The sequence below is a fragment of the Borostomias antarcticus genome (assembly GCF_949987555.1).
Source record: "Borostomias antarcticus genome assembly, chromosome: 10".
Taxonomy (NCBI): domain Eukaryota; kingdom Metazoa; phylum Chordata; class Actinopteri; order Stomiiformes; family Stomiidae; genus Borostomias; species Borostomias antarcticus.
The window spans coordinates 4,987,600-5,010,365 of record NC_140243.1 but is presented as its reverse complement, the minus strand read 5'-3'; the positions used below and the strand labels follow the sequence as shown (position 1 = coordinate 5,010,365).

Below are 22,766 nucleotides of genomic sequence, written 5' to 3'. Positions count from 1 at the left end.
GTTATTCTCTCTCTCTCTCTCTCTCTCTCTGTGACACACACACACTCACACACACACACACACGCACAAACACTCTCCACTGACATCAAGTCCTGACGTCTCGAATCTTGTATTCCTCAGCAGACCACAGGGTCAGGCACCACCACTGCGTACCACCTCCAGAGGGCGCTGCCGGGGGGCATCGTTCTGATGGAGTTGGCCTTTCAGGTGAGACCCCCTCCAGCACTCTCTCAGCACGCATCAGCACTCACTTCCATGCGTCGGCCTCCGACTAGAACGGTGCCATTTTCAATCCCACTCAAGTCTCAAGACTGAGTGCTGGGGAAAACTCTTAACGCCTCTGCGGGTGAAGCCAGTACTTCACGCGCCGTCCTAAAATCCCCCCGCTTGTAACGGTGTCAGTTATATCGACCTCGCCCGCACAATGCCTGTGATCTTTAAGAAGGACAGTCTGTGATCTCCTTCTCTCGCTCTCTCTCTCTCTCTCTCTCTCTCTCTCTCTCCGTCTCTCGCTCCCTCTCTCAGGGTTGCTACTTCTGTGTGAAGCAGTACGCTCTGGAGTGTTCGCGCATCCCCATGGGGCAGTCCGTCAACTCCCAGGTAAAGGCTCACGACGGCCCCGGGGCCAACGGCCGGCCCCTGGCCACTCCCTCAGATAGTACAGAGAGACGGACAGGGAGGCGGAGAGCGCGTCAGACGGACAGAACAGAACCATAGGGGGGATCCGTGTCGGCGGCAGCTCGGTTCCACCCCCCCCCCCCACACCCCCGGCCGTGTCTCTCCTCGGACGCCCGGGGGCAGCTAATTTACCCGCAATGATCTCTGATAGAGTCACCACTTGTCTTCTCCTGTCTCTCTTCTCCCTCCCCACGGTACATGTAAGCTAGAGTGAGTCCAGGTTTCGCTCCCAAACGAGGTGTAATTGCGTGTAAATATTTGCAAATGACTGCTGTGTGTTTGCTGAACGTCTCCAGATGTTGCTGGCTGGGAGGGGGGGGGGGTGGGGGGGTGGGGGGGAATCTCTCGCGGCGCAAACGCACCAGGGGCTTCACCCCAGCACCTGGGGATCTCAACCAGAGGAAAAAAAAAAGGCACAATCTGACTGCCGTTTCGGGAATTTTTCCGACGTTCCGCTTGTCGGCCGGAAGCTACGAGCTACGCGCATCTGAGCGTATCGGCGCGGCGGACTCCAGCGGCGGAGGCGCCGACCCCGCTGCGCTCTGTGGAGAATAGCCAAACCCATAAAAAAGGCTCTTGCGTTTTCAGCGGAGGAGCAGATCCGGGCCGACCTCACCTGCACCGTTTTGCTTCTCGGGGGGGCTATCCGCTAAACGGCGGGAATCGATCGATAAACCCAGCGGCAGACGCTCCCGTTCCCTTTCATTACAAGGCTCGGGGCGATGCTGCCCCCTCCTTTCACACACACACCTACACACCTCCCACATCGTTGGAGCAGAGCACTCATAATCCATATTACTGGCAGGGTAATTGTACTAATGGGGAGTTGGGGGTGGGGGGGCGGTTGTGGCTAGCTGCTGATCACTCTCGGAGCCGAGCTAACGGAGGGTTGGGAGGAGAGAGCAGCGGTCGGTCAGGGCAGCGGGCGGCGGGCGGCGCGTGAACGTGCCTAGCGCATGCAGACGAGGCTCTCTCTCCCTCCTGTGCTGGAGAACGGCGAATAGCAACGCTATCGCACGCGCAACACACACACACACACACAAAGACTTCTTGTGACGGATCAGTCTTCGGCCGGAGGGTTGACCGCGATGGAACGCGACGCGGCCGGTGGACGAGGTGTCATCCCCGTGTTTACTCTGCGCCGCCGTTACCAAACGCCTAAAAGTGATGAATGGGGAAGCAGACAAATGACACTTTAATCACCATAATTTGAAGAGAGGCAGTTGAGTTCATCTTCATGCACAGCGGGTCGCCAGAGATATTTGTTTGAGTGCTAGATTGGACGAGACGAGGCGTCTGTGAGTACTGTGTGTGTACGCCGTGTGGATTGTGGATTTCTTGCCGGTCCAACTGTGCCTCGGTCACGCTGGTGTTGGCGCTGGGCGATATTTGACCAGCGTTAGCCTGATCCTCATCTCCCCTCTCCACCGTCACACCCCCCCATCACCACCACCACCTCCCATCACTCTTACCTAATCCATGTGTAAACAAACACATCATGTCTGTTTGTCCTGCTGTAATAGATCCCAATACTGTTGCTATTCCTGTGTGTGTGTGTGTGCGTGTGTGCGTGTGTGTGTGGGTGTGTGTGTGTGTGTGTGTGTTTGTTTGTTGTCACTCTCAGCACTTCTGTTTTTTGTCTGCATGAGTGCCCCTAGATTCCTTTCCTGTGTGTCTGTAGTATGTACTTTATGTGTGTGTGTGTGTGTGTGTGTGTGTGTGTGTATGTGTGTGTGTGTGTGTGTGTGTGTGTGTGTGTGTCTCGTCTGTCTAGTCCCATCTCATATCCTCTCTCCATCAGGGCACCCTCCTCACCAAACCTCGTTGCAAGCCGTACCCAGACGCCACAGCGGTCTCTGACTCTTCGGTATGTCCCAGCATTCCCAAGGGCGGGGTGTCTCCCTCCAATCAGGCTCCACCCCCTCCTCCTCCCTCTGCTTGCTGCCTCCGATCCTGGTCTCGATCTCTCTCTCGCTCCCTCTCTCCCTCTCTCCCTTCCTCCCTCTTTGTCTCTCTCTCTCTTTGTCTCTCTATCTCTCTCTCTCTTTGTCTCTCTATCTCTCTCTCTCTTTGCCCCCCCCCCCCCCTCTCTCTCTGGGATTGTGATGGCTTCCTCTGTCTGATTGAGTCTGTGTCGTTGGCGCGGCCTGCTCTCTGCAGGCTCTCGGCTCTGACTCACTCTAGTGGCGTATCCTGTCACCCTGGGTTAATTTCACTCCGCGCCTCTCCAGGGGTGGGCTGGGGCCAGGGTGGGGGGCCGGCTCCCCGTCTCCCATCTCGCTGCTGGGGAAGCGGGCGCCGACGCTTGTGATTGGCTGTCTGTGGCCCTCCGTGCTCTCGCTGTGAGTCCTCTTCCTGTCTGTCGTGCGGCTGGAGAATAACCCCCCCCCCCCCCTCCTCCAGCAGCAGGGTCGATCCCTCTCTTCCCTGCGTTCTGTATGCAGCTCGGAGCTGGAGCGAGACAACTCGCCCCCCTTAAGCTGTATTCGAGTGTGTCTTGCGATTTCAAAAGGCGCTCTCTCTATAAGCACATCCCGAGTGGCTAGGAGGTTCAGGGCAGGCCCGGGTAAGACAGGTCCGTATGGCCATGACGCCTCGGCGTCCGTTCACCTTCGCTCTAACACCGTCGGTGACCTTTTCAGCCGGGAGGAGCTGCTCAAGCGGACGAGAACGTTTAGTCTGCGGGGGGTCTTCATGTCTGCTGTCAGCGTCTAATCACGACCGGCCCTCCCTCTCTTCCTCCAATAAGCTTCTTTCGTTTCTTCTCTGCTTTGTGGTTGGCATCGATGATTCTAATTCCTCTCTTGCATTGGTTTTCCTTGAACAAGGCTCGTCCTGCAGAGGCTTACTGACATTCAACCTCCTCCTTTTCTCTGTCCGTAGTTTTCGACTAGCACCCGTGGACACTTTGAAACAGTTTTCAAATAAAAAGTTTCAAAGTTGAATACACATTCATTTTCCAGATCAATATGAATGTTGGCAAGTGAGACGGCAATTAATTTTAATACTTTCAAACAGAAATTTGACTTACCGGTCAACAGGTCCTTCCTAACGTGTGTTGAATCGCTGCTTAAGTCAGACGTGTGCCCTTAATAGCTTCCCAATGCTGTAGAATAGATAGAGGAGGTCAGAGGGCATGGTTAATTGGGCTGCAGGTCTCTGGAACGCTACTGGGGAAGAAAGACCAGCAGAGAAGTTAACAGCCCCGCTATACCAACCAACCAACCAACCAGCCCCGGCTTCCTCACCCCCCCCCCCAGGCGTCCACCCCCCCCAGGCGTCCACTACTACGGTGTCCTTATCTTGTCCCTCTCTTCGGTTCGTGCTGCCCGCCGGAGAGCGCTTCTCCCTCTCCCCTGTGTGATCTAAACGCCGATGAAGGCCTCAGCCCTTCCGCCTGTAGCCTAAATACCAGCCAGTCCCGTTCACAGACGCCTTCACATGAGGTGGCGAACGTTCCCTCGTAACACCGACTCGAAGAAAGCTCCTTTGCGTAGACCTAAAGCCTTCAGCGTTCACAGAAGTTGGTTTGGTAAGAGACATTTGCGTTTGTACCGGGCAAATTTCAGGATGAAAGCAACTACAGCAACAGTATTTAGTTCCCTCCCTCCAAACCCCTCGTATTGTGCTGTAATCACCACTTACTCCAGCCTCTAAGTGTAATCATTTGCATTTGCCATTAGTGCTTTTGTAAGCCCCTCTTTGATGTTTGATTAAATTAACTAAGAAACAATTATGAAGTCGATTGATATCACAACTGCTTACATAAAGCCGTCACAAAGGAATTCTGGGAATAGCAGAGAGGTAAGCACTTCCTGTAGTTCAAGGCACAGTTTGTTGGATAGACGGCAGACGAAGCTCGGAGCAGCCGAAACAGCAAGAAGGTGGTATTCCATTCAAGATGGAAAGAATGCTACAGAGGAATAGTAGACAGCTAGCAACTCAGGCAGTTGAGCCTAAGGAACTTAGAAACATAACTTTGTTGGTCTGACGCGATCTAATCTGGGAATTTCGGTACTTTGCATGAATGAGTTGACTTCGAGGGTTCGGAGAACGGAAGCCGCTTTTCATACGAGGGTTATCTTCCCCGGGAGAAGGGCGTCGGACGCCCGCTGGCGGCTGCTAAGCCGCGTAGCGGTCCTCGAGGCAGTGAGCGTTTGTCGCCCTTTCCCTCAGCTCTCCATGATCTTCACCGAGGAGTGCGACAAGGTGCGGGACCTGATGCACGTGCACTCCTTCAGCTACGACTTCCACCTGCGCGTGGTGCACCAGTACCTCGACGGGTGTCACATGACCCTGCGCCAGGGTTACCAGCTCACTGGCTTCCTGGAGGATTTCATCGCGCACCACCCCGACATCCCCAAGTTCGGACGCAACCACGTATTCCAGGGTAAGTGGTCCGCCTCGACGCCACGCCGTGCGTTATTGCCCTCTGCGCTAAGTGTGGTCTCATTGCTTTCCATTAGTGTGTCACAGTGATTAGTGCTTGTATTTCGTTTTATATCAAACCATCATGCATGATTTATTTCATTGATGAACACTATTTAGTAATGTGCAATGTCCTTTACTTTGAGTTTGCAGAAAAAGCTATAGCTATCAGGGTCAGACCAAATTATATATTTACATCATTATGCATAATGGATTGATATGAATGAAGTGCCCCTTTAATTTGAATTGACTTTGAGTGAAGTTCCCCTTTTAAGTGTGACAACAATGAAGCATCCCAGTGTGTATTTGCGGTAATTGCACCGATCCTTGTCTGGCTCTCCCCCAACAGGGAGCTTCTCCATTTCCACTGGGATGATCACCGCCCACCAGCTGTACAACTACATCACCGACCACGCCGGCTCCTACGGCATGAAGCCCCTGCGCATGTCCAAGGCCGCCACCGCCGACACCAAGAAGGGGGCGCAGAACGCCGACCTCCACGAGTACGCGCTGGTGGCTCTCTGGAACAGGTGAGGCTCGGCCCCGCCCACACCCGACCGCCGCCTCCCTCGACTTGGCCGGGAGAGATGATAAATTCATGAGCCCCTTTCGTCTTTTTTTTTTCTTTCTTTCTTTAGCTCTGGCACTTACAAGGATCTGGAAGGCCTCCGTCACCATGACGACTTTGATGTGTCCCTGCTGGTGTGCCATAACGCGGTTCCTTTTGAGGAGCAGTCGGAGGGGGAGAGACATTTGCTGAGGTGAGGAGATGTGAGAGGGTGGATTAAAGGGCTCGCAGCGGGTGAAATAATTACCAACGCAGGGGTCGGACCGGGGCAGTGCGCCCGCCATGCCCTGGGGGGGGGGAAAGCTTTTACATAACAGCTCAGCACAGAAGCGCCTCCGTGTTTGTGCGCGAGACGCCGTGACTGTGTGTGTGTGTGTGTGTGTGTGTGTCTGCCGTGTCTCCAGGCTGCGCTACTACGTGATCATGACCAGCCAGCGGGAGCTGTTCCCCCGGCTGACCGCCGACATGCGGCGCTTCAAGAAGCTCCCGCAGATCCACCGCGACGCCGGCGACCCGGGAGGAGGAGTGGGGGGTGGCAGGGCGGCGCCGGACCGTGCCGAGGCGGGCGGGGCGCGCGGCGACGGCGACCCTGAGCCCGAGCCCGACCTCTGGGAGGAGACGGCCCCCTCCGCCGCCGCCGGCTCCGCCCCCAGCGACGGCAACGAGTTCTACCCCCTGGTGGGGTCCTCGGGCTCTGGGGCGGCGGAGGCCCAGGGGCTGCTCTACCCCTCCCCTCTGTTCCCGCTGCTCAGCTGCGAGGTGAGCGCCGCCCGGAGGCAGATCCAGAGCAGCGTGGAGCAGGCCATGGGCCACTGCCGCCGGGACAACCTGTGGCGGCGGCTCTTCCACGGGGAGCACCTGGACAAGCTGAAGCTGAGCAAGCTGTCTTTCTGCGAGCTGGAGGAGCTGCTCGACGCCGTGCTGAGCCGCTCCATCGGGGAGATCGACCCCCAGCTGGTAAGCGCAAACCGCCACGCCGCAGATTCCATCGCCCCCCCCGTCGCTTTTCCTGCGGTCGGATTTTGGACCACGCTTGGATACGGATAGGCCGTACATGCAGATCTCAGTGTGGTAGGGGTTAACAGTGCCTAGTATGGCCTCACGTGTTGTCTTTGTGGAAGAAGGATCCATATGGCCTTTCCTGAGAGCACAGTGATTCCAATTATTTTTCTTTGTACTCGGGTTCAAGTACCCGGCTCCTGTTGCACGTTGGAGCTGTTATCTGTGTGATTTTCAGATGACAGCAGGCTTTAAGTGGGGGTGACGGTATGTGAGGTTAATGTCTTCGGCTTCTGCCTATTGAAGGAGCCATTGAGCTTATAATCATAGGGGCTCCTACGTGTGCTGGAGAGGAACATGGCGGTCACGAGCGCCCTCTTCAAGCCCACGTTTCTCAAACACAGGCTGTTTGCGGGGCCTCCTTGACAGACAGCTCTGAAAGACCCCAGGTACAGAACCCTGCCAGGCGAATCCGTAATCTGCCCGACGCTATCCTGCTGGTGTAAACCTGACAGCAACATGAAGACAGGGCCGCTGTTGTGTCCATGCGCAGTGGGCGGACATGCCAGTTTAGATGTACTCCGCTGCGGTACGAGGCGTTGAAGAGAAGCATTGTTTACACAGCGTTCTCCGCTCAGATCTCTATTCGACAGTCTCTGCAGGCCACAGTCACCACAGGACGGCACAATTTGCATCCTGTCTTACGAAGACAGAATAGAGATGCTTTTGATGATCCCCATCGATTCCAACCGGCTTAATCCAGACATTTCTCGCCTCACGCTGTCTACTGATTTCAATACAGTTAGGTTATGCTGAAATGCTTATACAGTAGTGCTCTGAGTTACTTATACTGTATATCCGCCTCACCGTCGGCATGTTAAAAGTCTAGTGTTCTCACTGAGAGGAGAGACGAGACTCCCAGGGGTCTGCTCTGCTTCAGTATGTCATTCGCAGATCAAGAGAATCCCTTCCAATTAGATCCCGAACCACATCGAACAACATTTGGAAAGTGCAAAGTGTCTTCCGATTCCCATCACCGGAGAATGATTTTACTTTGGGGATTTTGCAAAAGTAGTGAAAAGCTTCAGATTCTTAATGAAGATGCGAGTCGTTTGACATTCCAGATGTCTTAAAACTTGACTTTGAAAGTAAAACGGTAGTGTGCCAAGGTGAGCGGGCCTTGCCAGAGAGAGTAATGTACTGCGTAGTGTAATCAAAGCTGTGAACTGTCAGCTAGTTTTGTATTTCCCATGGATCAGTAAGGACATCAAAGCCCTTCTCAATAGGCTAAGGACAGTGAGGGAGTCAGGCTGGCTCAGAAGGAGCTGAAGAGAGAGCTGAGAAGGGCTGAGTGCGTCTTCAGGGGGAAGACTGAGGGTCAATTGGAGAACAACAGCCCCAGAGGGGTGTGGGATGGGCTGAGACAAATCTCAGGGACCAGGAAGTCTGGCATGGACACAGTAGGGGGGCAGGAACGAGCAAATGAGCTGAATGTATTTTTTAACAGATTTTAACGTGCCCTGCCCCTCTCCCCCATCTCCAACTCACTCCCACATCCCCCCCACCCACTCCATCACCTCCCCCCGACCCCACCAGGCTCGATCGCCTTGTTGAGAGGGGTCAGGGAAGAATTTTTACAGCTCACTTATCTGGCCCCTGGGTGGAAAAACCTAAAGCTTTGATTGATTGATTGATTCATATCCGAGGGCCAGGTGAGGAAGGAGCTGTCAATGCTCCACATCAGGAAAGCCATGGGCCACGATAACATCAACCCTAGGGTGCTGAAAATGTGTGCCGGCCAACCGGCTGGAGTCTTCCAGCACCTATTCAACCTCTCCCTGAGACTGAAGATAGTGCCCCAACTCTGGAAGACCTCCTGCATTGTTCAGGCATCCAAAAATTACTGACTATCTAACTGACAGGCCACAGTATGTTAGCCTGCAGGGCAGCCAGTCAGAGGTGGTGACCAGCAACACTGGCGCCCCCCAGGGAACTGTAATGTCACCGTTCCTCTTCACCCTGTACACCACAGACTTCCAACACAACTCTGGGACACGCCCTCTCCAGACGTTCTCGGACGACTCCGCCATCGTTGGCTGCATCAGTGGAGATGATGAAGCAGAGTACACAGCTCAGGTTGAGAGGTTTGTGTGCTGGGCCGAGGAGAACCACCTCCAGCAACACCAGCAATACCAAGGAGCTGGTGGTGGATTCCCGTTGACGCAGGAGGCTTCACCCAACCCCCGTCAAACATCAGGGGGGAGGAGGTGGAGATGGCGAAGTCATGCAAGTTCCTGGGGGTCCACCTAAATAACAAGCTGGACTGGTCAGAGAATACCGAGGCCCTATAGAGGAAGGGTCAAAGCAGACGGTTCTTTCTGAGGAGGCTCAGGTCCTTTGATGTGTGTGGCAGGTTGCTCAGAATGTTCTAGCAGTCGGTGGTGGCCAGTGTGCTGGTCTTTGCTGTGGTGTGCTGGGGGAACAACGCAACGGTCAGGGAGTCCAACAGACTCAACAAGCTGGTGAGGAAAGCCAGCTCTGTTGTTGGGCAGGGACTGGACAGCTTGGAGGCAGTGGTGGAGAGGAGGACAAGAGACAAACTGTTGTCCATCCTTAACAACCCCTCCCACCCTCTCTATGCTGATGAGGAGGACCTTCAGCGACAGGCCCCCCCCCCCCCCCCCAGGTGTAGAACAGACCGGTTTCTATGCTTCTTTATGCAATCTGCCATCAAACTGTACAAACAAGGACCTCTCCCATTGACTGATGTTGCTCTCTGTCTGTCTCTGTATGTGTGCCCTGACACCCCCCTCCCCTCTGCCTCCCTCTACTTGCACTTTTTAATACTGACTGATGTTGATGCCATACATATTTTACTATTTTGGATTCATAATGTACGATTTATTATAGCACAGATAGTTTTAGATGATTGAGACACTTCAATCAATAAAAGGCTATCGTATCGTAACTTGCCAATTATCAAATTCTGTTGTCGAAAATGTCTAATTAAAAATGAAAATGTAGTTGTTGTTTGTCATGCCAGTGATGAGAAGCGTAGGGGTCCTGGGGAGGGAGCTCAGATGAAGCAGAGTGGAGGAGGGGGGGGGGGGGGGGGGGGGGGGGCGCCGTAGCGTCGCAGGGGTCGCCTGGTTGGAACGCTGCCTGTAGCACACCCCTGCTGTGGATCCTTCACAGGCATCGTTTGGTGTTTTACACAGACATATGCCAGGGACCGGATCATCGCCGAATCATCTTTTATTCATGTTTTTAATTCGGGGGAATAATTTCCTTCTAACACTTTTTCTCTTCTTGCTTTTTGCCTTGCTCAATTTGCGACTGCTCTTCCAAGCTCTTGCACTGTACCGTAGCTGGCATGTGCCTGGTCTCAGTTAAGGTGAAGCCTAACCATAACCCTAACCCCTCTGGACCCAGGACTGCTTCCTGACGATGAGCCCCAGCTGGTACCAGAGTCTGATCAAAGTGCTGCTGTCCCGCTTCCCACAGAGCTGCCGACACTTTGATGACAGCGGAGTTCAGTATCTGGTGAGAGAGAAAAGACACCGTCGCACCGTCACAGTCTTCCACACCAGGCTCTTGAGAGCCCAACCAGTCATCCGAGGCAGAGGTTCTCAGACGAGCGGTCTCGACTCCACGTGGGGTCGTCCCATATGAAAATGGCGTCGCTGGAGTTTCCAAATTCAATTTTAATTATTTTTATTTATTTAAAAAAAAATGAGGAAACCTACTGTACGTTACAAGTATAATTGAGAACAACAACGAAAACTTAAAGTTCATGCTACACTTAGGCTACTTAATGTGATTGAACAGATACAAGGCTGTTATATATATTTATTTGTCAAAGCTCCCCCCTTCCTGTGGAGCACACCTCTATTTATAGGAAAACCCCCAGCTACCCCCTCAGCTGATCCGATCTGACCCAGAATAGGAATAGATATGTAGGAACATATTTGACAAGCTGCTACTGAGAAAAAATTAACTATTCCCATCCTTTTAGTTTAGTGGGATTGCTTTTATAAGTCAAAGCGCATCATGACTGCCTGCAACAGCATCAGAGACACCTACGTACTAGGATGTGTGCTAGTATCACTTGGAACATGGACAGTCTCAGTGAGAGGTAGTCTTTTGATGGGTTCGTCCTAATTTAAACTCAACTGTCCTCAGGCTCCATACTTGTTTATGTAACTGGGGGGAAAAGCTACTGAAAGCATAAGAAATAATTATACATTCAAAAATGTAAGAAAGCAAGCTGTGTGAAAAAAATATATATATGAAAAGAGGCTCTCTAGGGGGGATTGTCGGAGTCTTAAGGGAAATAATAGTGTTGGCTCCTCCACCGTGTCAGAAGGTTACTCTCTTCCTAAGGTTGTAATTACTTCTGGAGATTGCCATGATGATGACGCAACACCTCGAAGTGTGATAAAGAACAACTCCATTGTTAGAATAGAAAATAGTCTATCCAACCATAACAACATACAGCTTGAATATGGCACATCTATTAAATATTCTCTATTATAGATCCAAGCTAATCTGTAGGACCGTAGGGGTGTGGAATTTTAAGTAACTGTTATTGCAGTATAATTTACAGTTGCTTTTTCTTTGTGTTTCAGGCCGTCTTAAACCAGAAATTTACTGACTGCTTTGTCTTGGTCTTTCTTGATACCCAGGCAGGAAAAACGGTGAGTCATCGTTATATATAAACTTTATTACAGGCTCGTAGCCCACATAGTAAAGACAGTACATTACATATATATATATATATATATATATATATATATATATATATATATATATATATATAATGTTATTTTCTTATCGTGCGCTGCAGATCAATTACTGCATATCTGTCTTCAGTGTTGTAGGGGTGACTCTGTGGCCACGCTTGCGTGTTGATTAGTAACCTTTCCTGAAGTCTGTAGGCTTGTGCTTCTCTGCTGAAGTCAAGGCTTTGACACAAGCCTAGCTGCTGGAGCCCCAGCTCACATTAGCATAACACAGGATCCGGATCCTAGAATGTGACTGGACGCTGAATTCCATCCCTCTTTCTTACCCACCCAGAGCCTCAAAGTTGTATTCAGGGAACCGTTGCCATCTCAACCGCAGCCTAGCAACAGCCCCCCCCCCCAGCTGGTGTCCATGTACCATCACCTGGAGTCTGTGATCAACACGGCCTGCTACAACCTCTGGGCTGGCTTGCTCTAGGACCCAGCAGCAACCGGACAAGACAGACCGGACTCTGGAGTTCTGGGTACACACAGCCAGGTCAAAGACCATCTCTGCGCTTCACTAGTGGTTTACTCAGTCACTGTAGCTCCCTCGTGCATACTGTAGGCTTCCTGGGCAGGGGTAGTGTAGAAGCACACTAAGGTCTACCACCTCAGTGACTGATCGTAATTGTACTTGAAGAATTCCTCTTGTTCACAGGGGAATTGAAGAGATGAAACTCATGTGTGCCAGTGTTGGGGTGGGGATGCTCTCAGTGGGCTTTTGGCCACAAAGACGGCACTTTATTGACACTGAGGCTCAGGTGAACGCTACCTCACAGTGACAGACCCCCCAAGACCCGCACAGCACCTGACTGTGCACCTGTGCAGTATTATTTATGCAATTTGCCCCTTTGAATACCATCTTCTTAAGCGTATCGCTGACCTTTAAAGGGTGATAGTGCTCTGGTAGAGAAGGGAGTGAGACTGGTTTTGTCAAGCCATACTACTGTTTTATCATTGTTTATGTGGATCTCACTTAGCAACACTGAATTGGACAGTAGCAGTAGTATGCAGGCCTGCTTTAGAAATGTATAACAGGAAAATGTGCTTCTGTCCTGTCGTTCATTTCAAATTTAGTTTCATTTCAAAGTACAGACATGTGAAGGTGAATGTTTCTCTTGGATACCGTGCCTTGTGTTGCCCTAGTTGCTCATGCCGTGCCATAGACTGGCGTCGCTGCCCTGATCGTGTGAGCTCACGTTCTCCACACGGATGTACGGCAAAATGTTTCATTTTAATTTTTTTGTTGCGAGAAAGACTGGCTTCCAGGCTAGCTGTACCACAGCACATGATCCAATCTTTTGCAGGTGTGATGAATAACTGTCATTTCTGCAGTGTTGGGTTATTTGTTTTTATTTAATATTTTGATATTTTTAAGTGTCAAACATGCTATTGAATTTGTCCCACTGCCATATCTTCATCCCAAAAGTGCCTGTTTTTTTATTTTCTAACTATGCTCTAAAGAGATGATTAATTCAACAATGCACTGGGAAATTCTGGAAAATACAATTTGACTTCTTGTTGAGGGTGTAGCTGGTCACCAGACCTCAGTTTACAAGGAGGTAGGGGTTTGGACAGGTCTAGGACCAGCTTGTCAAGTGTACCACAATAATAACAAATACACAACCATACAGTACAACCAGTTCTTGATGTTATTGGAAGACCACATTACTTTGCTCCATTTCGCTCCAAGTAAACCAAAAAGTTTGGGAATGTTTGAAGGTCATTCTCGTGAAATGAAGGATTGAATAATTACATATTATACAAGACAGTTTACCTTTGGTATATCTTAGGAAGTGAAAATACACTGGATATTAAAAACTGATGTTAATAATGATGAAAGATGTGAGCAGTTAGGCTAGCTATCCATACTGTAGGTGTTCTAAAACTGTAATAATCCTAGTGAAATTGTCTGAAACTTGTATATATGTTTATACAGATGGGTTTGTATGTATATGCTAAATAAAACGATGATAAACTGATTCAACCGTTATTTTCAACAACTATGCCTGCCTGACAGCTACAGTATTATTAAGAAACCGCCCTGGAGGACAAGAAATTAAATGAAGCCACCATCATTATTTTACAAATCAGCTTTAATTACGATTAACGGAACAATTCCGGAGTACAGTACTGTACATTTTGGCCATTACTGTTCAAAAGGTAAGTACATATTCATACCAAACAACATAATCACACTGCTGTTAACCTTGCTTTTCAAACCACTCTCCAAACAATATGTTTACTCCGCAGTTAAATGAACCCCCACCCTTCCCCAGCTGTATTGCTCTGTGGACGGGGTGGTGTCAGGCCAGGAATGGAGGCAGTTGGGGTGCAGACCTTGCTGCAGGAGGGAAGGGGGGATGTGGGAGCCAGGAGGCCTCAGGGACCTGGAGGGCTCCGGGGGGGGGGGGGGGGGGGGGGTCAGCCAAGTGATGACAATGGACGATGACCGGCCTCACTTGTTGCGCTTCCAATAATCCTGCAGCCAACCTAGACCGGCATGTGTAGACTCTGGAACGACAAGACATTTTAGTGGTAATCACCAAGGATTTCCTGTATGTACTGTATCTGTTACTGTCGCATAATGAGAAACTCACTATCGGTGGATGGCATCTGAACTGCATACATTTTTTTTATTAAACATTATTTCTAGGTCTACAAAATGGAAGCAGTCAGATAGCTAGCCCTCACCTAAGGGCTTATATTCACAGCCGATGTATCCTTGATAGCCCAGTTCCTCCAGTGTATTGAAGAGATAAGGGAAGTTCAGCTCCCCGGCGCTGTCTGGCTCATTACGACTCGGTACCTGTGCGATCTGAATGTGACCTGCAAGAGTATTGCGAATGAGACAGGAAGAATGTTCAAGCTAATGATGCCTCCTCCTTTTTCTTTTCTAAAACATCACCTATTCTAAAATCCTACGAGGTGAGGTAGTTTCTGGTGTTATGCTGATGAAAAGTAAGCCATGCAGAAATAACTTGCCAATTAGGGGGAAATACTTCTTAATGTTTTGAGTGAGATTGCCCTCCATTATTTGCCAGTGAAAGATGTCCTGTTACAAAGAGACACAACAACAACCACGGTCAGTGAGCTTCAGTTACACAAACAATTTGCAGACGGTTTGTGGAAGGTACTCACCATCTGCAGTTTAATATTCGGGTGACCAACTTTCTGCAGAATTTCAGCTGCTAGTGTCAAACATTATACACAAATAGTGTAGGTAAACAACAGTTCAACTCAACGTGTAGTGTCAGCAATTGAGACTTTTACATAGCTAAGGACCTAGGGCCCTTACCCTGATGTGGAGAGTCCAGGAAATACCGGGGATCTGTTATTTTTGTGTTGATGGGCTCAATCAAGCCAGTAATTCCCTCCTAAAAGAGATCATTTCAGAGAGTTAGGAACAAAGGTCCAGCTGGCTACTGACGACACAGACAGAAATAATGGAATAACAACAGCCAGGTAACCGGTAGGGATGGGTTATTGAAATAGGATGCTGATGGCTCAATGAAACAATTACATTAATCGTTTGGAAGATGCTTTTATCCAAAGTGACTTACAATCTGATATCAGGTTGTTTTAATTGGTTTTGACAAACGACAATGTGAATAAAATCAATAAATGCAGCTTTAATCAAAATACTTTGTCATACATTTTGTCTGACCATGCACCACCAAGATATAGTGTGGTTTTCCAGGTTACCAGGCTTGTAACTACAAGACCACATCAGAATTGAATAGAGATGAGAACACCACCACAACAACAGTATGCGTGACAGTGATATAGACTGACTCTCTGGGTGTTTAGCTTCTATAGTATAGGACAGTGATATAGACTGACTCTCTGGGTGTTTAGCTTCTATAGTATAGGACAGTGATATAGACTGACTCACAGGGTGTTTAGCTTCTATAGTATAGGACAGTGATATAGACTGACTCTCTGGGTGTTTAGCTTCTATAGTATAGGACAGTGATATAAACTGAATATCTGGGTGTTTAGCTTCTATAGTATAGGACAGTGATATAAACTGAATCTCTGGGTGTTTAGCTTCTATAGTATAGGACAGTGATATAGACTGACTCGCTGGGTGTTTAGCTTATATAGTATAATAGTATGTGTGACAGTGATATAGACTGTCTCCCTGGGTGTTTAGCTTCTATAGTATTGCATGTGTGACAGACAGTGATATCTACAGTATATCACGGTCTGTCACACATACCGTACTACTATATAAGCTATATAGACTGGCTCTCTGGGTGTTAAGCTTATATAGTATAGAATGTGTGACACAGTGTAGGCCTTCTCTCTGGGTGTTTAGCTCAGTATAGTATGTGTGACAGACAGTGATATAGACTGGCTCACTGGGTATTTAGCTGAGCTGAAACAGGTGGCACCTTTGACAGGACAGCTGCAGCATGTTTCAGGTTCTGCACAAAGGTGGCCTCCATCTCCGCAGCAACAGCAGATCGGTCCACCCCTGCAGGTACCCTCCCCGCCATCAGGTGGATCCTGATTAAACATAATATATGTCTGAACTCCCACTCTTTTACTAGGTTCAGCACTGATGGGTAGGTGTCTAATCGAATGGACAATAGCAAGGTGTAAAGGCCTACTGTGAAACTTTTTGTCGCCTTAGTCACATGCACTACAGCTGAACTCGTGACCGTAGTTCCTCACCTCCTGCAGTCCAAAGCCTTTGCATATCGCAAAGCGAGATCCAGACCCTGCCTGAACTCTGCCTCTTTCCCAGGAACAGCTCCGAGGCCAAGTTCACCAGCCGTATTATCCCCTACAGACAAAGCAAAAACATGAAGTAATTGTTCTCTCTAATGACAGCAAATTGGTCAAATGTGGTTATTTGCACAGTAGCTTAATTGCAGGACAGCAAGGGGCGACCCTGCGCAATGTTGATTACAGCTTTCAAATGTCACTTTCTCTCTCTCTTCCTTACCAGATGGTGTGTTTATGAGGACAATCTCCACTCCTGTAGCATTCTTGACTCTCTGCAGCTCCTGAATGTCACAGTCATACAGCCAAGCTGCTTCGACAGCCTGAAATCCGGCGGACACAGCAGCGTATATTCTCTGGGTAAAGGGAAGGTCAGTGAACAACCACGAAATATTCGCGCAGAATTTTAATGGGGCCATTTTCGGGGACGGACAGGCTCGTTTAAGGCTTGGGGAGCCTGGTGACGCGAGGCTAATGCAAGGCTAAACTAGGGCGATCAACACTTAAGCAACCACTCTGCATGTCATGTGTCGATGTGTGTACAGTAGGTGACGCCTAGATCCAATCGACCCGGAGTAGCCTACTCAGTGCCCTGCAGGCAGTGAGCTACTCTGAAATCTGGGTCCTTACCGTTCCATGCTACGGCTCAATGTTGATAACGAAGTTAACCCGTTTTGTCAAATGTCAAAGTAAACCTATTTATTGGATGGGTTTTGAATTGCAGAATATAAATAGAATGAACCAACCAATCGTATCTCTGGCTGAAACACGAGCGTAGTTTGCCGTCCTCTGGGTAGATTGGATTTTGAAGTAACTGCTGTGCTTGGGACAGGAAGTAGGTTTTCTCTTGGCACAAAAGCATTTTTTGACAGGTGCTGTTTTGTCTACGTTAGTTTTAGTTCTTTGAGCACACAATTGCAATTTCAGAGATTTACTCAAATAACTAAGTTTACTTTTTTGTTTGATGTTGATGCACTGCAAATATGATCTGCCTATGTCAGACAAGCTCAATAAACCTAAGCCCTCAGGGATTCACCATGTTCACAGAACTGCTGAGGGAGACGGTTAAACCAGGCACGCAAGTAGCACCACATGCAGTAACAAAGAGGCCCTATCCAGAATGGTGAATTGAGACCAGAGATCAGACTCTGGGAGCCCTGGGGAGGGCACTGGTGCAAGAAATTGAAAAGCGGACCACACAGACCTCATACGTCCCATCACTAACAAGCCTACTTTGGGGTGACAAACGAATCCAAGGCATGTATTGATTTCATTCTTCAGGCTGATGCTAAACCGACGGCCCCCTAAAACTGATGGATGTTTACAATTGTTAACACCACCCCTGCAGGGGAGTTGAAAGAGATGTGGGATATTTTGGTTCAGAAAAAGGGAGGAACGCTGGTTCTTTTTGTGCGTTGGTTGTAAGCCGACGTAGCATGAAGAGGGAATGCCTATTTGTTGCTTACTCCCTTTCTCCGCCAGTTGTTGACCTGCAGTTCTATGTTGCTACCACAAGAGGCAGTGGTCCCAGAAAATCAAAACAAAAAGACCACAGATTAACCAGGTCAGCGGTGGCCTAGTGGATAGTGCGCAGCCTATCACCACGAAGATTGTTTAATCCTTGGTGTGGACATACCAAGGTACCATGACATATTTTGTTACTGGATGTTATAGAAGCGCGCAGACCACTTTTTCGTGAAACTCGGTGGAGGGCTGTAGCATGGGCCAATTTAGAACCCATTCAATTTTGGCACGCACAGAGCCACAAAATGCATTCGGGAGCATTCAGGAGGTCTGTGCTATCTGAGAACCATTTCTAGTTACAGGTACATATTTTGTCTCCTCTGACATAGATGTCAAGGTCATGATGTGCTAGAGATTGAAATTCTAATGTAGTCCAAAGATCCTGATAGATTCCATCAGTGAATACACTATTTCATGGGTGATTGGAGACGGGGGAGTGGAGAAGGAAACCATTGCTACATTTTGGAGTGAAAATGTTAATATCACACCTTATAACCTGTTTGTTTTTTTTGCGGATCAAAAATTGTCAAAGATAAGCAATACTGGCTTTTTATTATCAGCTGTATTTATCAACTAAAATTTAATATAGATGATAAATACATAAACATAAATGTATTGATAAATGCATGATAAATACAATATACATATATTTCCCATGATCTGACTGATAATACTCGGCGCCGATAATATTGTGTGTCTAGTTTGATTCATGTTCACTGTGGTTTAGAATACAATAATGCATTATGTTCCCAGTGAACACTGGATCACAATAAGGCCACCCTTAAATGGTGTTTTTGGATTTTGCTGAAAGAACCAGGCCAGGTCCAGCCTGGCTTATGTGCGTGGCTGGCTTGTTTCTGTGCAGGACTGGTAGGACGGAAGCTAGTCATGCCACTGAAATAGCTGTGAATTGAAATGACATGAAATAATGTCTGATAAATTAAGATAGGTCTTGCCGCCTGGACATATCAATTCCAATGCTTCCAATGCAATGCAATAGAACCTCCTGCCCGCCCTGAAAGATTCCCACAAAAATGAAGGCCAACAGTCGCAGACTTTTAGATCGCTAAAGTTTTTAGCATAAGTCAATGGAGTTTAACACAGCGAAAAATTAGCATTGGAATTAGTGGACATTTTCTGGCTGGGAGTGAAAGCTGCTGAAATGAAAATATTTTCGGTTGCTGTAGCTAGCTACATAAGTAATGTAGCCACAGTTAAGTCTATGTCTTCTGATGTTATTAACTGTTACTGTTAACAGCTACTGTTAACTGTTACTGTAGGGAGATGACCACAGCCCTTAAAGTCGCACTGAAATGAAAAAAGCATTCTGTCCCATTTTGGTTCACATAATTGGTCATAGTGTTCACCTATTCAACGATGTATCCAAAAAAATTACAAAATTCTACTTTTGTTGTAATCTTATATCAAAGTATATCATTTCTTACTTCCTGGAAAATGGTAGGTCATGTGCAATGACGACAACAGGAACCTTAGATTTTAGGCCAATAATCTCACGACATCCACCCGTCAATCAACGCTATCCTTCTATCGAATCTGTCTAAAGTTCTTAAAACCCGCCCACTTGTCAATGTTCCAATCAAATTCCTCTAAACATATGTCCCACCCTCATAGCTTGTTTGCGTCGGAAATACGTCAAACTACGGAAGTTAGATGATCTCAAACGTCCGTCTCTGTGCAACTTTAATTGTTTACCAACAGTAAATGGGTAATTACTGAGACACATATTGTAGGTATAATTTCAAAACAGGAGTATTTAAAATGTTCAATTACTGCACATAAATTCAATAACTGACATACAAGCACCAGGTAACCACATTTTTACATAGCTTCTATAACATCTAGTGACAAAAAACTGTCCACACCACGAGTTTTGTGTGTTTTGAACTAGCACGTTCAGCATGGGAGAAGAGCTCCTTAACCACTAGACCACCGGAGCTCTTGAAAATCAATGGTGTCATAGTGTTTTCTTTTGATGTTCTGGGACCACTGCCTCTTATGGTAGCAACATAGAACTGCAGGTCAACAAGGGAACGGGATCTCCAAGTCAAAAGGGAAGGGAGGGAGGGACAGCCCAACATTTGCTCTCCATGCTGCGCTGGCTTACAGCCATGCACAAAAAAGAAGCCCTCTATCATATTGCATTCCCAGACTGAGTCTATGCTTCCTAACAACCCTGCAACCTTACCAGAATTATAAACAGGGTGTAGATCAGCCAGGGACTGGAGGCAAATAGAATAGAAATATCCCAAGCAACAATGAAATTAATCACACTAGGAAATGGATTTGTCCTGCAGGGGGAGCGAGCTAATCCTGAACCCTATCTGATACATGGTGATGTCACCATGACCGAGGAGCAATAGCAGTACACTAACAACTGTTCTTCAATGCATTCAATGGGAAACCACCTGCTTCATGTTGTTTCAAAGTATAAGACTGGGTATTAATATTAATGTTGATTACTAATGAAAAGGTCACTGTGGTGCAGGTTATCAGTTGACAGGAAGCAGAGAGGCCCTGATCAAATCTGTGCCAAGTGTGTCAGACAGATGTCCCTATAAAGGCAGATGACAAGTCGGCCCCTAGAGCAGGCTGTTTAATTAAAGGTATAGCATGCAAGATCTTTTTAAGATATGAAACATTTTAATACTGCTATTGCTATGATAAATCGAGATGGATAAGTGATTGAGCTTCTCTGTGAAAAACACGTCTTGCTAGACTGCTGTTTGACCCTGCTACAGCAATTATAAGGATTGTTAAAACAATTAAATACAACAACAAAAAAAAGATTGCAGGCGTGGCTATACCTGGTTTAAAGCACGTGCTGAGATCCTATTAACAACATGGGGCCTCATGGGTACCTAAACCCACACACCGTGAGGTTAAGGAGACTGAATTTAACTTAGCAGACAGCATTTTCCCTTGTTGCTAGCTCGCAACTGGCACGTAGGAGGCTCATAGTGCAGAATTACATACTGCAGCTTTAAATCTTGATGACAATTTCTGAACATTTGTACTGTTTCGTTTCATTCTGCTCAAACAAAAGTAAGGATGACAATTAAAGGCCTCAGCTATTGGTTTCAGCCTACCTGGTTTGGGCAGGCAGGTGAATTTTGGCCTCTGTTCGATAAGACAGTACTGTAAGTTCAAAGTAAACGGTGGTTGTATGTCAGGCAGATGACTCAGATTCAGATGTGCATGTATGTAGGTCAGATACAGTAGGTTCTCGTTTCAAGTTTCCTCCTCACCGTTACAGGTGCCCTTTCTCCGTGCACTGACTTCATTATCTCTGAGGAAACATTCATGCTGAGTTATTCTAATATATGCTAATGCTAACACAGCCTGTCTGATAACAGCTGATAATAGCAGCAGTGCCACTCGGTTCTGTCACTTACATGGCCACCTGCAGAGGAGGTATGTACTGTAGAAACTTAAGCCTTTGCAATTATTCTTAATGTTTTAGCATGTTTAAATATAGTTTTTCTGTTTTCTTTGTGGCCATGTGTAGCTGGTACATATCAACAGGCGTGTATTCTTTCCTTGTGCACCTTTAATATTCAGCACGTGTATTATTCAGGCAGTGTGTTTGATCACCTACAGTATGTGATGGAGGAGTATGATGGACGAGTCTACAGTCAGCTTGCAGACAGAGCCTTTAACCTTTCCTCTGACAGGGGCTGTGTTTGCACTGTAAAACCACACAGTAAGAGCTACCAGAAGGCGAGAGCCATCCCAGACAGGCTGGGAGGGATTAGTATTCTGGAAACTCACCAAGTATTCACACCAACTCTTATGTCTCTGTCACCCACCAGCTTTTTACAAGGGAGAAAAAAAAATCAGATCAGATTTGAAGAGGATTGTGGATACAAGGTGGGAAACGTGTTAGCACCCACCCTTCTAAGCAATTGCTTTCTGTGGAGGATTGACTTTTCCCATTTGCTTACACCACACACCACAACACTGCCATTTGCTGTATAGTGTATGCCTTGTCTTTCACCTTTGCCATCCTATACGTGTTGATCTGACTATCTGAATGTGAATGCTAACTACTGTCCTTTGTCACTGGGTGACTCCTGGTCTTTCTACCCATTGATCTCTGAGTTAAATATTGTCTGGCAACAAATATGCCCTCTGGCCAATAATGATCATCTCTACAGTACCTCCTTACAAGGGGTATAGAGGATGAGAATGCTGTTTTCCACAGAGTAGTATTTAACATGTAGGCCGACATCTCATATTATCTCCCTCCAAACAATTCACCTCCTCAGCATGCTTTCTGGTGTCCTAAAAAAGGCTTAGCCTTTATTTTACAAAATAAATAAATACATTTTTTAGAATAAAATATTTTTATTAATATATAAAAAAATATTATAATATATATTTTTAGACCTTTTTTAATGACTTTATCACAGAGAAAGGTGAGACTACCCTGAGACCTTGCCTTTATTTTTTGTGTACTCTTTTTTTTTTTTGCGGTATGAAATCAAGCAAAAAAAGATTGACAAAAATTGAATTTCCCTTGGTTCTCTTCTCACATGCTCCGAGGTTGGCCATCAGTGGTGCTGGTGTTCCGTGTCTTGACACAACGTAATGTAGTAACTCCAGCATGCAAGGAGGCCAACTTGACAGATCTTTTTAATTAAGCCCAGATCAAAGAGGCCATCAATTCTAATTGCAGATCTTTGGCCTTACTCCCAGGGAGGCAGTGCAGTCGTACAACATGGCATGATTGATGATCAATTGTAAAAACTGAATCCTAACTGGGCCCTGAGGAATCAATAATCATCAGTAACCAGAGAGGAAGGATACCTGCACTAGGATGTGACCTGCATAGGGCACTACACATGATTCGTGATTTTTCAATCAAGTCCATCATAATGATATTAAATTATTATTTGTCATGAAAATGAATGCGCTGTATCAGGTGGGGTTCTCTGTGAATGTGGACAAAACATTAAAATATCATCATGGTGCCGTATGGAGCTGCCCAACCTGGCAGGTAGTCATGTATCGCAGGGCCCTTATCGAGGCTTTCC

The 22,766-nt window shown here is 47.5% G+C and overlaps 2 protein-coding genes across 5 annotated transcripts in view; one reads left to right on the top strand and one right to left on the bottom strand.

Moving 5' to 3' along the window:
* Positions 1-13,351, top strand: part of szt2 (SZT2 subunit of KICSTOR complex) — a 69,174-nt gene extending 55,823 nt beyond the window's left edge. Inside the window, exons 66-75 of the mRNA XM_084443896.1 lie at positions 121-207; positions 526-600; positions 2,480-2,545; positions 4,855-5,068; positions 5,456-5,636; positions 5,745-5,867; positions 6,079-6,631; positions 10,106-10,216; positions 11,302-11,370; positions 11,750-13,351. Of these exons, the coding sequence (XP_084300022.1) occupies positions 121-207; positions 526-600; positions 2,480-2,545; positions 4,855-5,068; positions 5,456-5,636; positions 5,745-5,867; positions 6,079-6,631; positions 10,106-10,216; positions 11,302-11,370; positions 11,750-11,893 (1,623 nt within the window). The 3' untranslated portion in view covers positions 11,894-13,351. The remainder of the gene's footprint in view (positions 1-120; positions 208-525; positions 601-2,479; positions 2,546-4,854; positions 5,069-5,455; positions 5,637-5,744; positions 5,868-6,078; positions 6,632-10,105; positions 10,217-11,301; positions 11,371-11,749) is intronic.
* A 251-nt stretch (positions 13,352-13,602) lies between these two features.
* On the bottom strand, positions 13,603-16,703 carry hyi (hydroxypyruvate isomerase). Of its 4 annotated transcripts, none has more exons than XM_084444351.1 (8): positions 16,412-16,701; positions 16,138-16,249; positions 15,855-15,969; positions 14,756-14,834; positions 14,599-14,645; positions 14,443-14,512; positions 14,152-14,286; positions 13,603-13,971 (listed from the first exon to the last, which is right to left on the bottom strand). In XM_084444351.1, exons 1-8 carry the CDS (start codon positions 16,605-16,607, stop codon positions 13,916-13,918), a joined length of 810 nt encoding a protein of 269 aa, XP_084300477.1. In that variant the 5' UTR covers positions 16,608-16,701; the 3' UTR covers positions 13,603-13,915. The 4 variants fall into 4 exon arrangements, with proteins under 4 accessions (XP_084300477.1, XP_084300476.1, XP_084300478.1 ...); XM_084444350.1 differs by having other exon boundaries at positions 14,599-14,648; positions 16,412-16,699; XM_084444352.1 differs by lacking the exon at positions 14,443-14,512 and having other exon boundaries at positions 14,152-14,275; positions 14,599-14,648; positions 16,412-16,703.
* Positions 16,704-22,766: the final 6,063 nt, after the last annotated feature.